The following is a 17931-nucleotide window of genomic DNA, read 5'->3' on the forward strand; positions in this document are numbered from 1 at the left end:
CTTGTAAAAGGTCACTCCTTCGGTATTTACGGGAAAAGATTATTTTAAGATAGGTAATGTGATGGAGAATATTTAGGCCAATATTTTCTCTCAGTAGTTTTTATTGCCCTTACCATAAATTGTTTTCTAAATAAACGATCCATGAGCTATGCAACAATAAAGAGATGATTGTTATAACTCGTTGGGGTAGGGGACGCCTGTTGGAAGCAGCTTTGTTCTACGTTGATTGTTTAGTAAGGAAACAACACGCTTGCATTAATTGAGCATTCATCACACCAACGCATCGCATGTACGTGTCTGCCCTTTCGTTTGCGATAACCAATAAAACCCTTAACAAATGAAATACCAACCCAATCAATTAACAAGTTTGTTAATAAATGAAACTCGCGAAAACTCCGCAGGTGAGTTTTTATTAAGGACGGTTTCCAAAACAACAAGGACGTTAACCAAAACAGACTTAAATTTGATAATTTGCTTTTAGTGAACCAAAAAGTCTCTGTCAAAATACGCGTTGGAAAATCGATTTAAATTTTAACCAAAACAAGTTTGAATTTAAACGGGAAATTCGTGTTTAACCACAGATATCTAGTCGAAACCCCTTCCCCTATTTAACTACTGCTGGCAGCTGCTCGAAATAATTAAAAAAACTGAAAATTTCTATTCCTGTGGCTATTTAAGCTTTATTTGGAAGTCAACGAATCAGTGAAAAGATATCAAACTATATTTAAATTAGTCTTTTGTGGTCTTTTTTACTTTTCCCACCCTATAACAAACAAGACTATTTGAAGTCAGAATGCTTAATTTTCCCCAGAATGTAAAAGATAATATAAAATTCTTAATTCATAACCAGGACAGAATGCCAATAATAACTCCGTTGGATTTTGAGGAAGAAATTCGTAAAATCAATTGTCAGGCTTCTAAACTGCCTCCGATCACCGAGAGAAATGGTTATGAAAATCTTTGTAGAACAGAGGATAAGCTCCGCGAATATTTTTCACTCCCGGATATTTTTTCAACCGCAAAACGACGAACACGAACTCGAAGAAAAAGCAAGAAAAATGATGCGAAAAATACCAACAAGGAAGAAGAAAAGAAGGCCAAGAAAAAGAAACCTCTTGCGATAGGAAAAACGACAGGAGAAATAACAAAATCATTCTCAATTGTTTCCAGTCCCGGTGGATCAAACTATTCGCTGATTGCAAGACGATCCTCCTCAAGAGTTGAAGAATTATTTGATGTGGAAGATAAAAACTTATGAAGAACATCACAAGAAGTTTTTTCGTCCAACAGGGGACAAATCATGAAGTGAACCCAGGGGTAAAGAAGTTAAGTGATTCAAAAAAAATCTGCTGTCTAAATGAATTATTTAAACAGAATTAAAAAGTGAGGCATTTGTTCAATAATCAAGGTATTTTTCATACTTCAAACGAACACAAGCCGATAAAGAGGGAAACCTAAGAAAACCCACATTAACAGCACAAAACAATACTACATTTCGACCAAATATATCAACGTTTGACATTCTGAATGATCTATATTGGTAAAATTTAGATGCAGAAGAAATAGATGAACAAAATTTACTGTTAGCAATCGAGTTCACGATATTTATGAGGGCTGCCTTAGAAGATGTTCTGTCATACTTTCGATGTACACTGTAAAATGAATAGCGTATCCAAATCTTTCCTTGTCTAACTTAGAAATAAGGGATGAAACATACTTATATATTTTGTTTTACCTGTAGTATATTAGAATATCTTATGTTAGAATTTCTTTGTTAAAGATAAATCTCGTTCCAGTCGGGTAAAACTGCTTGCTTCGCTTTTTCAATATCGATGTAACTTTTCGACTTCCACAATAAAATAAACCAACTCTGGTCCTGGAAATAAAATTCAAAAAAGGAAGGATAACGAAGCAATCAGATATTCAAGGATCATTTAGCAACAGATCCTTAGCCTAAGGGTCTTTTGTGACACATTTACACTTAACCCTTTAAAAGTGCGAGCTCATTAACTACTTGGGATCTGTTTAGGTTACTTGGCTTTATGTGAACTATTGAGTCAGTTTTGTACCCTGGCAAATAAACTTATCGTGTATTTTGGTTTCCCGGCTTGGGTTTTCCTGCCAGCCAGGGAAAAAAAAACACCAGAACAAGGGCCTTAATGGACGCTCATCAATGGGGAAAGTTTAAATCCTGGATTAACAGTGACGCCTTTCCCACAAGCCGCCTCAAACTCGTGGTGACTTTGATTCGTTTGCATTTTCGAGGAGGTAGCTTGTTCCATGCTTTCAGTTTGTAAAACAGCGCGGCAGTAGCGGCGCAGCGAAAAATCAAGGAAAGTTTGGGCCAGGTTCATTACGCAAACAGACCCAAACCTCTATCGTTTTTACTGTACTATTTTACTTGTACTAGCTCTACTATTGCACTAACTCCACTATTGTACTAACAGTACTATTGTACTAACTGTACAATCGAGCACGTACTTATTCAAATTTTTCACGCAAATCGTGAAGAGATATTGGGTTTTGACCGTTTTTCGCAATAAAAAAATCCACACGAAAGCAACAAAAGAAGTAAACAGAGCTGACCCAAATCAAAATTTTCCAACATTACCGTATTCATAAGCTGAAAAATTAAGGTTTAAGTTTCTGGTTGTAATGAAGAGACCGATCATTATTTATCGCCTGGGGAGGGGAAGGGGGGGTTTGACGATTTTGGTTGTGTTACGACAAAATATACCTGACCCCTCCTAAGGCTCTGTAGTATTCTTATATTTCCCCCCCGTATTTTTTCCTATAGTTCCCCATTTTTACTTTGTTGGCGACGACTGATCTCCCCCTCCCGTTACCCCTGAAACTGTGTGATGCCCCAAAAATCCCCTATCCCCCCTCCCCCCTCAGCGACAAATAACGCCTGGTCAATTATTGAACACAACCAGTACTATACATACGTTGTTGTCTCAGTAATCGTCCAAAAAAATTGGAGAAAAGGAGGGGCGCTTATTCTAGGGGAGGTGCTAATTTGGAGATTTACATTATGTCAGTTTACCTCGGATTTTCTCGGCTGACTCGGTCAAACAGCGCTTTCCAAGAAGGTTTACATTTGTGCAATCTGCCTGTGAGCCATTTGTCTTGATGAGTCATGTTAATCTAATAAGAATGACATTAAGACACAAATGCTGCATGATAGAAATCTGCTTGCCACTGCTTTAACCGGTCTAAGTTATGAGACGATTTTCGAGTTTCAAATAATCTCACTTTTAGAAATTTTTAAAGTTCAAAAAAGGTGGCTCAGAACACTTTTGTCTCCTGTATGGTAAACTGTCACTGTTTTTGTTTAAGACCGAAACCACACATATATCAGAGGGACATCAGTTATCGAAAGTTTTTACAATCGTGTTTCTCGTGGCTAAAACCTCGCGGTCCTGAGCTACACCACCGTTAAATATTCTATGGTAACTTATTCTGTCGTTCGAAAAAGCACCGCCAAATCTTCAGAGTATTTCACGCCCTTTGAGTGTCATATTCAAGTAAAGTACTAGCAACAAGTAACCAGCTTCTCGATTGAGAAAAGATAAAGACACTGACGCAAAACGTGAATTGTGTTCTCTGATATACACATTACCTGATCCTCAGACAGTGAACATGTAACGTAAAAGTTACATATAAGGAAATCTGGTCTGTTGCTCTCCCAAAGCTGAAGAAAAATAGAATGAAGTATTATTTCATTATCATTTAAGCCTCGATCGGGCAGTTGGCTTGTTTTGACTTGTAGTTCTCATCGACTTTGATGTACACGACCCAGTGTTCCTGGCTTCGTACAATCATGTCGAAGGTCGATCTTATTCCCAGTGGTTGCATTCCCTTAATCCCTCGTGATCTGGAAACGAAGAAGTCCTCGTTTCCCGCTCGCAAGTCATAAACGTAACCTTCCCTCAAGGATTGAGATTGGTCGAACGTAGCTTATTTACTCCCCATTAGTTCTCGAAAAGTGAAAGCGTAATGCGCATGATTTGTATTTCAGGGGCATAGCTGCTCGACTAAGCGGAGATGTCTCTCGCAAATGATCATGGCTTTCCATCGCGTCGGACAGAAGGCGCATACACCGTACACCGGCATTAACTGCATTTGGTTCATGCGTCAGCTAGTGATCTGCGAGATATGAAGCACACAAAATTTGGAGCCATGAAAAATGCGCAAGGGAGTGTTGATATCAATTCTAGCTTCTTGTGTGCTCCCCACACTTTCCAATGGTTCCGTAAAGCGATTAATGCACAGCTTTGCGTGGACCAACTGTTTTATGATATTTTCAATGCACTAGATTAAGTTTTGTGCAAAATAGAAATTCCCTAGGTTAGGGTTTACTGCTTACCCGCACAGCTTATATCAGCGTACACAAAAGGAACACGAAGCACGTTGGCTGTTTTAAAAAGGTGATACATATATGAATCATCGAAAGTCAATACCTCAGTGAAGGTGGAACGCAAAAGATCCAAAAACCATAGGAATGACTGCACGTGTTTACACACCCATATAAAATACAATCTGTGCAGTTTGAGTTTCCTCCTTGTTCTTATCTTTTCTCTGCGAAAGACACAAATCCAATCAATTTATTCATCGTGATCAGATTTTACACTGATCTGATATGTAACTTTTCTTCAATTGAAATTCGGAGACGGCAGTATAATCACTTTATGAATAAGAAGAAGTTAGATCTGCTGCACTCCAGTGCGAAGCCTTATGGCCAGGGTCTTCCAAAGCTATGTTTGTCTAAGGAAGTCTCAGGAAAATCCGTGAGTTTGAAGACTAAAACTTCTGCAGTTATTACAAAATCACCCGCTGATCGAGAGTTTTTAATATCTCGTCACCACCAATCTAGTCTTCATCCTCGTGGTTATTAGGGGTGACTGTTTAGGAAAACCATCAAAGTCACCAAGGAAAAAATCGATGCTGCAGTATGCGTTGGGAGCTCGCTGGCCTTTGCAAACTTTTAAAATTGTATTCACATATTGAGACCGAATAAATTTATGACAAGTTTCAAAATGCTAAGAACGCTGCCGAACGTAATACTCAATCAGGTCCAAAAACCAAAAAACGTATACAAAGAAAAATGTCGGTTTTCCTTATCAGTCTCCTCAACTCGTTATGATGTCTTTAACGAACTATTGTGTTAACGTTTCACCTGAGCTCCTGGATAAGAGCAGCGAAAGGCGTCACACCGATACCGGTCGCTATGCATAGACTGACGTTGTATCGCCAAACGTCCTGGAAAGACAAACATCCTATTTATACTAGTTGAGATATAATTACTACAAAATGCGATATATGCGATTCGTCCACTTGAACGATGAGGGGAAGAGGGGGAATGGGGAAGAGGGGTAACTGAGCGGATTCATGGATGGGAACAGCGTCAAAATTTCAAGTATGTTTGTCATGTATCAAGCTAGGCAAATAAATGAATAATTGAAAATTATTTTTTTCAATATATAAAAAAAAATTCTGAGCAAAGATGAAACAACTCATCATACCGTGCACGGACTTCCGTATGGGCCATCCACAGAAATTCTTGTTTTAAGAAAAGACATGACATTTTAATATATGAAATACTAAAATTACCAAGCCCTCATCCCTTACTCACTTCGTGCCCAACAGAAAATTACTTAAGCATCATCACCTATAGCAGTCAAAACTGTACAAACATCTACTTTAGGGAGACTGGGGCTAGCCTACAGATCATCTCAGTTCATTATTTCATTCAAAGTTGTTGTGTGCTTGTCTACCTTTGCAAATTTTTTTTTTAAGATTTTTAAGTCAATTCTTTCACACCTTCAAAATGAATTACAACATTATGACGTGACTCCTTGCAACGCATTTTCTTCTTCGGCCATTTTGCCGCCCCCCCCCCCCCCCCCCCCACATAACCTTTCCTCTTCCTTTCATGTGGACTGGTTAAAAACATATTTTCAACGCATTTCTTGACCTGAATCCTGTAATTTGCATCCAACAAAGCTGAGAGTTTCACGTTTTCCTACATCACCTATGTATATATACTCATCACAGAGACTCTAATTGTGCACTTACTTAATAAAATGCCTCACATAACAAAGGTAATCTTCATCTTGCTCTACAGAAGCCAGGGTTTTCTGGTTATCATCAAATTTCGCCGCTAATAGTCTATCAGCAAATTTCTCTGGAAAAAACGTGGAACGTTTAATCAGTATACTACTAATCATTACTCTTTTATCTTTTTAAACTCTGACAAGACTATAAAAAGGAAATGATTCTTAAGTTAATAATGGATCATTGGTAGTCATGTGAGGTAAATAATGATAACCAACAAGAAAAGACAAAATAGTTCTGATCGCAGTATGCTTGAATAGCAGCCAGATTCTTTCAGATCCCCTCACTTCCACCCCGCTCCCCCCCCCTTCTCTCTCTCTCTCTCTCTCTCTCTCTCTCTCCCTCTCTCTCTCCCTCTCTCTCTCTCTCTCTCTGTGCAATGGAAAACTTTGTTTTCTCTGATTGTTCAACATCCTATGGGTAATGGAGGCGCTGTTGTAGCGAACTGCAGCTCAAAAGTTACCTCTTCATACTTCCGAGGAAGTGTCTAAATCTGTCCCGGAGTGTATGACCCGTTTTTACCTTGCTTTGTGTTCCTGAATGTAACAATCTTTGTTCTACCTAAAACTGATTTTTCTAATAATTCTTCATCCTTGACGTTTACGAGAGAAGGCACAAATGCAAGTTGATGCCGCATGTTTGTGGCAGTTTGCATCAACTTGCACAAATGTAAGTTGCTGCCGCATGTTTGTAGCAGTCTGCTCGACTGACTGAAATTGTCTTTTAAGAAATTGAATTAAAATGTTTTATGAACCAGGAATTGTTTTCTATTTTGCTTAGAAAAAATTCAAAAGCTACGGAAGAAAACAATTTCTGCGCACTTGCGCAGGTTCTCGTATTATAAAAAACTTTTTAATTTATTTAATTTTTATTTTTTATTTACAAAATTCGCCCTGAGGCAGGTGGGCATACAATAAAATCCTAGGTTCCCTGCTAGGTAAACCCACCAGCTAACCATTCCCCTAAAAAATTGACAACCCATTCCCTGGAACCCCAGTAAAAATAATAGTGGAAAAAAAAAAAGAAAAAAAAATCACAGACGCGACTTATAAGCAAAGTGCTTTGGTTGTTGTTGTTATTGTTGCTGTTTTTCTTTATTTCAAGACCATAAAATTATTTTTGGCAGGAATAAAAGGGCAAATCACGAGCACCTCTGAATAAGCTACCTACATATGCATTATCACCTAACTGGAAAGAAGTTCATTAACAAAGAACGACTTACCGGTCCAGTCTCCCAAAATCTTAAAATGAATGGAGAATGATGAATCCTCTGATGAAGGACACTATGTAAGAAGACACTGGTCACTTCAAATAAAAACAACCCTCCCAAACATGGATTCTTCGGATCAATATCAGTATATGAACAGCTGCGCACCCACCTCTCCCCTAAACCAGCATTAACCCTAACCTGTTATTCGTTTGTTTTGTCGGGTTAGGGGAGGGGAAGGTACGCAGTTGTTCAGATCCTGACGTTGATCCGATATCTCTTGAGGTGTAATTATAAACTCTGTATATGATGACTTCCTGTTTCCGATAGAGCAACTTTCAATTGGGTTAGGGGAGGGGTAGGTGCGCAGTTGTTCAGATTCTGACATTGATCCGATATCTTTTGAGTTGTAATTAGAAACTCGATATCTGATGACTTCCTGTTTCCGATAGAGTAGCTTTCAATTGCGTAAAAAAGTTTACTAAGCCCTTAACCAATTGGATACAAAAACCAATCGAAGTTTGACCCACGCTGGGGGGCACGTTATATACATATGCACTCTGATTTGCGGTTTCTTGTAATATGGCCCTTGTTGTACTTGCTATTTGAATTTGATTCTGCGATTAATCAAGAAAGATCGTCGTAGTCATATGCATACGAGAAAAAAAAGACATTATAGTAGATGTACAGTAGATGTTCCTTCTGGAAACAAAAGAATCGCACTAGCAGCCACTTAGGCGTAACAAAACTCTGAGAGCTTGCTCGCGAGCTATAGCTAGAAGGAATGATTATGCAAGTTTGTTCATTCTTCCTTTTTAATGCAAACAGGGTCAAGAAGTTCTTGATTGAGCTATGGTTGGGTCACTTTGTCTTGCTCTTGGGCGAAACACTCTATTTACACTATGCCTTTGTCCACCCAGGATTATAAATCGATACAGGAGAGTTGTCAGGGAAACGGGGAGGAAGGGTGGAGTAGGGGGCAACCTGTGATGAACTGATATCCCATCCAGGGGGAATATTCCTGGTCGCTTCATGCTTAGGTAAGCGGGATAAGCTCTGGTACCGTGTGGGCCTTTTGGCACAGGGACCCACGTTACCGTTGCCATATAATTACTGCGGTAGTGAACCTCACCTGAGTCAATGTAAAGGGGTGCCACTCAAATCTAGATACATCTGCACATTTGATGAACACGTACTAAAACCAGACCGGCAAAATATTTTAGTAATAATATGATAACTTATAGAGTAAAGCAGGCATTAAAAGCAGTGTTTGTCTTTACCAGAGGATAAATTGGTGGTGACAAATGGGAAATTACCCTTTTCTTCAGAGTATAATTCTCAACAGCAATTTCATTTCTTGTGCTTCAATTTAGCTCTTAACCTTTTTTCTTCCACTTGTGATTAAAGAGAATCTTCTCAAAAAAGTCGATTAATATATTTTTAGGCAGAAAGTTGACGAAAAGAAAGACACATATCATTTATAAATATATTCTTTGATATAACAACAAATTCTTGGAACTAAAATCGAAACAAACGTGTGCCACACAGTGCGGAGGGTTGACATTACGTTCTCAGGATTGATTTTGACAGTTTTGTCAGGTAAAAGCTCGCGCCAAAGTAATTGGGTTAGGTTATCGAGATATTTCATCCACAATGTTAAGTACATGAGAAGGTGAAGTCATCATACCTGCCCTGGTGCTGCTGAAAACTTCTGTTTTTTCATTTTCACCTCCACCACTCCATCCCTGTGTTGTACCACCTGACAGTCGTAAGAGAAACAAGAGAAGAGAGGTTAGTTCTGCAATCCAGAACTTAGCAAATAATGATCGAAAATCTGTGTTTAAACCACACTTGTCCACCGTTATTTTCTTATCAGAAGGAGAAAACAGCATGGAGTAATTCAAGGGCATCTGAAAGTTTGAAAGTAGAAGCAAAATTCTTTACATCAATAAGTTCCACTTTCTGAAAGCTTCTGAAAACTCTTGTAAGTCGCTCCGTTACGTAAATGAGAAGAGGAAAAACACACCATTTCCAGGCCTAGAAATTGAAAACAAAGAAATATACAGGTGAAGACAAGGAATGCATAGTTGTACTATAACTAAGAAATATCATAAATAAGTTTTTCTACATAACTTTCTTCTAAGAATGGCTTATAAACTTCAACGCTCTGCAAGGAAGTTCATCCATGATATCCAAAGGGGCGCCCATAATAACGTCTTTCGTTCGCTACCAGCTAACGAAACAATTGAAAATGTCTTCACCTACTTCTCGATAAATTTGAAGTTAAGAAGGTTTAATGGAATGCTCGTTCTAGTAAATTTGTACCTCGCATACGGACAGCGACAAATTCTTTCTTAACATATTTTTAAAGCCATCCTTAATCGCTTCTTTCGCTCGATTCCACACAACTAAACATTTGTATATATAGGCTGCGCACAACTTTATGCTAGACGAAGAACTGGAACTCAAATAACTTCAAATCTTGTCTCGGAAATATTGTACATCGTCCGCCAGAACGTTCCTTTGAAGAAAATACTGTATTTCGAGTTAGTGTTCACTATTCATGTCTGTCTGCTGTCTGGGATTTGCCTCTCGTTGGATGTTCATTCACAATCAGTCGTGAGGCGATACACAAGTCACGTGATTATTTCACCGTTGGGGCTGTCGGAAGTAGCTTTGACATCCGGTCGTTTTGATAGGAAGAAATTTTGGGTGTAGCAGTAAATTTGAGAAAGTTGCAAAACCAATATCGAAACGAGGAGAATCCAATACAACAGATATTCTGTTCGCACTTGTTGGATATGAAGATTTCTTATAACCAACTCGTTATGCCTCATCGACACAATCTACCTCCGGCTCATCTGCTTGAAAGACTGGCTCCTCTGAGCACCATACCACGTGACTGGTATTTGAAATCTTGGTCTTATTTTCAGCCATTTTACATCCGGGGGAGTGAGTATCCACGTTCACTTGGTGTTTTATCACTCCTCTAGATAAGGAAAAAAATCAAAGACGGAGATTCACTCCTCAGAAACCATGTATATGCACAGTTTTTTTTGTTCGAAACCGAAAATAATATTTTAAAATTTACTTCTTATTGCCATTTTAGATTGTAAAGAGTTCGCTTCACTGCGGTGAAGAAAAGAATTTAAGAGATCCTCCCAGCTAAGAACACTACTGAACTAGTAGTTGAAAATAGGACCTGAAGTGCAAATATATTAATTTCATATATCTAAAATCATCATTCATCACTTGGATGGTTTACTTGGACCCAACATATTGACCAGCTCCCAGTTGGCTTGTTAGCTCAGTTGGTACAGCGCTGCACCGGTATCGCAAGGGTCATGGGTTTAAATTCCGTACGGGCCTAAATTTTTTTCAGGTCCTATTTTCAACTACTAGTTTAGTAGTGTTCTTAGCTGCGAGGATCTCTTAAATTCGTTTATTCACTGCAGTGCAAATATATGAATTTCATATATCTAAAATCATCATAAAAATCATAATCTGAGTTAAGAATTATGTTACTTTCGTAGCTCCCAATTGTTCAGAGAGATCGCCAAGGGATGGAAAAAAGCAGAGGAAATCACGAGTAAGCGACAAGGTAACTATGCATTTAAAGTGACGAAATCAGTAGTTGTCTTCTTGTCACATTTGAAGACAAGTCCCTTTTTAGAGTCATAAATCGCGGTCAGTGGGATTTGAAGCGCACTTAGCCGTTTAGTCTATCGAGTATAATCCCGTGTGGAAATAACCCAGCAGGAAAAACAGTTCAAATTGAAAAGCTGTTCCATTTTGTTTACTAAGAACGATTTCCAATTGAATGTCGAAAGAACTCCTGGATTGCTTTGGTTTTGCTTTACTTTGCTCTGTGATTGGTTCAGAAAACTTGCACCACTCTCTAAACCAATCAGATGCAAACTAAAACTAATCACGACTTGATCACCCACGTTTTCCCGCGCTTTGGGCAATTTAGATGTTTTTACTTCGAGAGCTCATAGGCTTTCAAAGATATTTTCCTTTCTCCTGTTTGCCTGTTGTAGCTACTTTGTATGTTTTTATTTTACGAAACTCAATTGTAAAGCGCTCTATATCTGGAAATTGCATCATCGACTCACCCGAGACCGTGGACCAGTAGAAGTAAAAAGAACACAATGAAGAGATGATGAGTATACCAAAAGATCTCATATGAGGCGCGCCTGGAGATCAACAACAAACAAGAGATTGAAGCTGAGTGATGCTGAGATTGTCATAAGCTCTAAAAGTAAACACTACAAAGGGCCAAAGTAAAAAAATATTATTACTAAAATTGGTAAAACCCACCTCACAGCAACCATAGACGTTACGATCTAAAAAAGAATTCGAAGAAATATTCTTAAAACGCGTTGATAAGCGAGCAGGGGGGCTGATAAATTAATAAATCAGTTACTCATTGGGGATTCCGGACGGGGAGCTTTTGCACCAAATTTAAATGAATATGAGATTTAATGACTACAAGACATAACATATCATGGAGAACATCGGATTTATGGCTGCAAACCACGTCATCAAATCGCTTAGCTTCGTAACGTAGATATTTAGATATTATTGGAGGAAGGAACTTACTGAAAACTCTTTCGGAGCCATACCCGCCCAGCTTTTAGAATATATTAATTCCATATGCAGTATACACTTCTTTAACCTAAAACTCCAATAAGCGAAACAGATAGCTATAGTAATACAGGCTATGACGTAAAGAGGAAGTTCGTGATATATGATGCATAGACATCATAAATTATCCGATAACAACATTGGACGTACCATAATGAGTAAGACGAGAGTCATCAATATTCCAGTTGTTCCACTGACTAAAAAAAGGAATATTGGCTAAGATCGTTAATCAAGAGGTACGTTGGATCAAAATTTTAAAAGGGCAAACGTGAAAAAATACCGTGTTTCTTACCTGAGGTAAGGTACATTTTCAGTGGATCCTAAATATTGATAGGCAAAATAATAAAATGGTAAATCTGAGTCACACAAAAAAAACTGTCTGTTAAGTTGCCACGAAGTGGCGGTAAGGAAAATTTAATCGTAAAACCAAAGTTAAAATGTCAATTGTGGTTCAGTGTTTACCTGATTTGGATAGGAGGCAAAGTTTAAATCCTTGAATTCATCACTGTAGTTTGCAGAAAATCTCTTGGCATTTAAAATGTGGGCTCCGACATGAATTCCTGGGGAGAGAGAAAGTAAAAAAAAAACCAGGAGACAAAAAAAATGCCAATCATGCAATTGTTTTTTACTTGTATTTCGGAAATTTGACGAGAGGTGATGTAGACAAGGGAAAAGGGTTATAATCTTATCTGAGTGACCTACCAGCTGACAAGATGATCACAGCTGCACATGCCTTGTGAAACCAGATGCCTCTGTCTAATAGGCGTCCAAACGAACGGGTTATACTCTTAAGTGCAAATAAAAAACATACATTGGAAAGCTGGCTTCTTATTCATGGTAACCCTTAACAGTTCTCGTAACTGTTGTTTTGATGACTCAGCATTACTATTCTATGTAAGTTGTGAAATATGTGTAATCTTAGTTAATTGTCTAACATTTTGATCACAGTCATAACTCAAGAACTCTGTGAGAGTCAAACATATTGGGAAATTCTTAATTCTCAATTTGCCATCTATTTATTCCTGCTCGTAAAGGGATGTGGTTGTAAGGGTTTCAACCAATATAGTTGATAGCCATATCTGGAGCGTTTATAAAAATCATGGAGTATTACTCGGAACTCGACATTTGATAAAGAAAATATCCCCTAGAGTAAATACCAATTGTTTATTCAGGGCAATTCTCTCATGATGTTTGGAAGACAAGTGAAATACCGCAATCAGTGAGCGCGCGCTAAGATATTTTTAAATTGGTTAGTTAGCGAGCACGTGGCGCATATGAGTCACATTTCGGGAAGTTTATTAGTAAGCAAGTAAGTTTTACAGCGCAACCATTTTGGTAGTGTTATTATGGCGGATTGTTTTAAGAATAGTTTTTTTTTCGCAATCGCTTATGATCACTTGATTCTATAGACGGAGTACAGTACAGTCCTTTGAAAATGCGATAAAAATTCTCAACAAAGAAAAGCTGACCTTGTAGCCTCACCTTATTGAAATTCCTGATCAAGGACAACATATTGCGACACATTGGAAGGAGTATCAGGGAACAGCCGACGTAGAGAACCGAGGCTGTACCACGTGACCAACACAAACTGTCCTAACAATTCGATAAAAAAAAGGTAAGAAAAGTTTCCTTAAAATATGACAGTCGAGATCTTATCAATGTAACCAGTCACTTTCAATTCAATTTCGAAAGTCATTCGAGATTGCATTGGGTTTGCTTTACTTCGCTCTGTGATTGGTCTAGAAAACTCGCGCCACTCTCTAAACCAATCAGATGCAAAAAAAAAAACCAATCATGACTCGGTTGGCTCTTAAAAGTATTTTCTTTTCTTCTGATTGACCGTTATTTATTTATTTATTTTATTATATTATTATAATAAAATAATTATCATTAATTTATTATTTTGATTTTGTTTTTCGACGCTCCATCGAATAGCGCTCTATAAATTACCCAGCGAACAGGTGGTGAGAATAAACACCCAGTCCTATTAATGACAAGGATTTATCTTGATATAACACTGATAGACAGGGAAATGATTGACAAATAGGAAAGAGAATTATCATTCAGATCTTGAGAGTTACTTCACTTACCCCTAACATAGCATACAGGTAATAATATTGAATACCATCTCTGTATTTGTAGAAAGTGCGCAGAAAAACAAGGACAGCAATCGTTGTTATGGCAACCTACAAAACAAAAATTATAATAACACATACAAATATTTAGTTGGTTATTTAGGTGTCAGCATAAAATGCAAGATTTAACTTCTTCGTTACATTTCTTAAAACATCAGCAAGCAAACTGCAACTTGGCTTGGATCAAAAGGAATTCATTTCTACAGAGCGGAATTAAACAGCCTTAGTAATTCTTTTTAAAATATCAAATGGTAAGGTATCAGCTTCACCATTTTGTCGACGTTTTGTCTCAACAGTTGCGCCATCCTCTCAAGATTTTTTTTACCAATCAATGCAAAACTGAAGAAAAAGGCGACTTTATCATTCGCGTTTTCCCGCGCTTTTAGCAGTTTGCTCGTTTCGCTTTGAGTTCTCATTGGCTAATGATAATATAAACCTTTGTTCCTATTGGTCGCTGGGATTATTTTAGTTTTGATTTTTCGACACTCAATGTGAAAAGTGCTGTAAGTAAAATGTATTTACGATCGTGAATATATGCACGCAGTCTTTTCGTAGTCGACGTTCCGCGATCGCAAAGTTTTTGTAATTACACAGCATTTAGGGTTTGTCTCAGAGACCTCTCCCGATTCATCGGAAGATCTTTGATCAGGTAAAATAAAACGAAAAATTGTCTGTTATTTGTTTTTGTCACAACATTTTTAAAAGCAGCAAGCTGGCTGACGCATGACGAAGCCAGATGACCAGATGACTTGTTCGAAGGTTGGATAGCATTGTCAGCTGGAGAAAACTCTATCCGGTGGATAACGCTACACGTTTTGCTATTACTTATCCGCCGGATAAGGATTTATCCGTTGGAAAGCGTTATCCGCCCTTTATACAACTGGACCCTGTCCTTCACTATCTAGCGGATTGTTTGTGGTGTCAATATTTCCCGGTCGCAGGGCAACTCCACACGCTTCAATAGCGTTACTTTGGCATCTGACAAAAGCACAAAAGTAAGATCTGTTTTTCTCAGAATCGCTTTCTACTTTTGTCGGGATCTTCGAAAACGTCTCGATGAAATTCGATTTGTACTACTTAGAAACTCGTAAAACCGTGACACTTTGATTTGATTTTGACAGGACTCGGTTGTCTACTGTCAAACCACAGTAAAGTTCAGGACAAAGAGCAAACCTCAAAACCACAGATTAATTTCTGTAGCTGTTTGCGATTAAGTTTTCTCACGCCCAAGTGGCTTTCCGCTAAGGGCTCAATAAATTTTAAAAATTTTCTGGTGTTCGCGGTTTTTTTTGAGTTTCATAGTACTTAGTTAATACTCGCTGAAATTAGACTGATTCGTTTCTTATGGTATGGAGTAGATAAATTACATAAAGAGTTTTAGTCGGCTCCTTCTGGTTGTTTCATCTGGGGAAAACCCCTTAGAAAAACGTCTTGATCAGATTTCCAAACTTATCTACGTTACCGGTTGAACCACCATATGGACTCAGAGAAACATTTCGGAGACATCCACACTCCCCCTTTTAGAAAAATGGACTTGACCCTAAACCATTTGTGAATAAAGACGAAAAATGTTCAATTCAAAGATTGTTTGAGCAGATCCTTCCGTGGCGTTCAATAAAAAACCGCATTCTTTTCATTACAATAGCGTTGCAGTGTTACTAAGACCGCCTTACCGGAAGCGCTTTTTACATTGGCACAATATTCAACAATGGCGAATGATTACCGCGATTATCAAGCGATTCAAAGAAAATTTCTCAGTCAAAACAACGGAAACTCCGATATTAGAAAGTTTCTTATTATTCACTTGAATCTCGTAATTAAATATGATAAAGTTTTAATTCAATTTCCATCATCTTTCCTCAAGGTTTTAAAGTAATTGGCCGATCAACCTTGCTGGAGACAGAATCATTTTCACCTCAACATGGCCGAGAAAATCAGACTTATTCAACTGTTCCACGAAATGTTACACGATTGCTACCATGCGATGATGACTTTTACCAAGCGTTTGATCAATAGACGATTTATACTGCAATCGGTTTCTATCGCGCGTCGTTCAATATTATAACGGAAAACGTACTTACCGGTGCTAGAACATTCTCAATTATTCTGGTAACCCAATGAAAGACTAGTCTGATCGTCATCTTCTTTACCATGTGCTTGAATTTCTCTTTCTTTCTTTCCTTCTTTCGATTTACAACGCCATACGACTTTTACCAAGCGCTGGTACTGGCCCTGTCAGGCTTATATCAGATTTTCCTGTTGAGGTAAAACTAAGAAGGATATCATCTTTTCCCTGATCACTCTGGTGTTTGATCGTGTTTCGGACGCATGAACCGGTAACAGTGAACTCAACTGAACTCACAAGGATTTAATCGCAAAGACTGTTTTGAATTGTGACAATAGTCACTCAACAAAACTTCTTTGTCTTTTGATGAGAACACAAAAACAAACCGGTTTCCGGTTGGACGACTCGTTGAATATCATCACCGCTGAAGAACAGCCAACAAAAGCAATACGAACACAAGAAACCCACCCTAACAAGACTAAGTTTCCCTTATATTCTTCTTAAACAAACCGCTTTATCTCTGTCTGTAAGAGACGAGCTCCTAAAATCTTCCCCTCAAACACGCTTTGTATCTACAGAAGCGGAAAAGGAGAGGAATAGACGCCCACTACTTCTAAAATGGTGAATCTTATCCATTTCCGGGACGTTAAAAAAACTATTACGACGAAGGGGGTGTCGTTGTGTTCCCAAAACAGCACGAACCTTATTACTTGGCATATATTTTAGCCTCCCACGTTGACGAACTGATTCTTATTTTCCACCTAAAATGCAGTTTTTCCACCTATTGAAACCATACAATAGGGCGTTAGAGTCGGAGACAAATTCAAGGAAATGCCACTCAAGCGGAGGGTTGAATGATCAAGATAAACGTGATTGAAAATACATTAAGCCGATCGAAAAAAAAACTCGAGAAGTTGCATAAACATTTAACTCAGTTTACACGACTCCCTTTCGAGAATCCTTCGACATTTTGTAGGAAGGTAAAGCAAATCATTCGTTCTTCACATCTGAATTCAACCGTTCTTTACAGGATTCTCAGGAAATTAAAGGCCACCCGCACAGTTATAATTAATAGGGTATAATTAATAGATCGTAAGTGTTGTGTCGTCTAGACTCAGTCAAGTTACTTCTTTCATTGCTATTGCTCAACTGAATTTTATTAAAGAATCAACACGCTTTATTCACAATACAGTCTGACTAGGAATCAGTAATACTACTTTTACATAGGAATGTACTTTTACAATCATGTACCGATCGTGTCTTACAGGATATAGCGTGACTATAGTAACGCTTAGGTAACGCAATACACTACAGTAAGATTAGTAGTAGGCCTCCATCGGTCAGGGTCGACCATGGGTATAGCATCCTAATTGTGTGTTTGGCTGGAGCATCTGCGGCTATGACTGTGAAGGCCAATGCGTGAATGGCAGTCCCTGCCGCAAGTGCTGCACGTGTATGCTGTTTGTTGGACGTTGCTGATACGAAGTTTTCTGCGGGTCCGCCTCCTTGTGGCAGCTTGTGTCAGCTTCTCTTCTCCTGTTTTGAGGTGCCTTGTAACGGCTCCTCTCCATTGTGACCGATCAGCTGCGAGATTTTCCCAGGTCTCTGTGTCAATTCCTACAGCCTTCATGTCACGCTTCAAAGCATCTCGGTATCGCAGCTGTGGGCGTCCTCTGCGTCTACTTCCAGTGGCTAGCTCACCATACAGTAAGTCTTTGGGGATGCGGCCGTCTGGCATGCGATGAACGTGGCCCAGCCAG

At 38.5% G+C, this 17931-nt stretch overlaps 1 protein-coding gene across 3 annotated transcripts; it reads right to left on the reverse strand.

Annotated features, from left to right (window-relative positions):
- Positions 1-138: 138 nt before the first annotated feature.
- LOC131780044 (NADPH oxidase 4-like) lies at positions 139-16747 on the reverse strand. 3 transcript variants are annotated; one of them, XM_066172054.1, is made up of 22 exons: positions 16558-16747; positions 16188-16376; positions 14062-14157; positions 13454-13564; positions 12674-12758; positions 12434-12531; positions 12264-12291; positions 12122-12168; positions 11645-11670; positions 11440-11520; positions 10175-10313; positions 9269-9361; positions 9012-9083; positions 8457-8519; positions 7340-7400; positions 6079-6187; positions 5526-5562; positions 5180-5262; positions 4464-4581; positions 3623-3694; positions 3047-3147; positions 139-1876 (listed from the first exon to the last, which is right to left on the reverse strand). In XM_066172054.1, the coding sequence occupies exons 2-22, from the start codon at positions 16257-16259 to the stop codon at positions 1756-1758; spliced, it is 1713 nt and encodes a 570-aa protein (XP_066028151.1). In that variant the 5' UTR covers positions 16260-16376; positions 16558-16747; the 3' UTR covers positions 139-1755. The 3 variants fall into 3 exon arrangements, with proteins under 3 accessions (XP_066028151.1, XP_066028152.1, XP_066028153.1); XM_066172055.1 differs by having other exon boundaries at positions 16469-16747; XM_066172056.1 differs by having other exon boundaries at positions 16188-16362; positions 16558-16585.
- Positions 16748-17931: the final 1184 nt, after the last annotated feature.

The sequence above is a fragment of the Pocillopora verrucosa genome, chromosome 9 (genome assembly GCF_036669915.1).
Source record: "Pocillopora verrucosa isolate sample1 chromosome 9, ASM3666991v2, whole genome shotgun sequence".
Taxonomy (NCBI): Eukaryota; Metazoa; Cnidaria; class Anthozoa; order Scleractinia; family Pocilloporidae; genus Pocillopora; species Pocillopora verrucosa.

What these genes read in the sequence shown, in the direction of transcription:
- LOC131780044 (XM_066172054.1), bottom strand. Translation starts at nt 16,259, where the DNA reads ATGGTAAAGAAGATGACGATCAGACTAGTCTTTCATTGGGTTACCAGA. An exon ending in CTCTCGTCTTACTCATTATG is followed by an intron (nt 11,671 to 12,121) that starts GTACGTCCAATG and finishes ATTCTTTTTTAG; the next exon opens with ATCGTAACGTCTATGGTTGC. An exon ending in TTCAAGCAGATGAGCCGGAG is followed by an intron (nt 9,362 to 10,174) that starts GTAGATTGTGTC and finishes TTCAATTTCTAG; the next exon opens with GCCTGGAAATGGTGTGTTTT.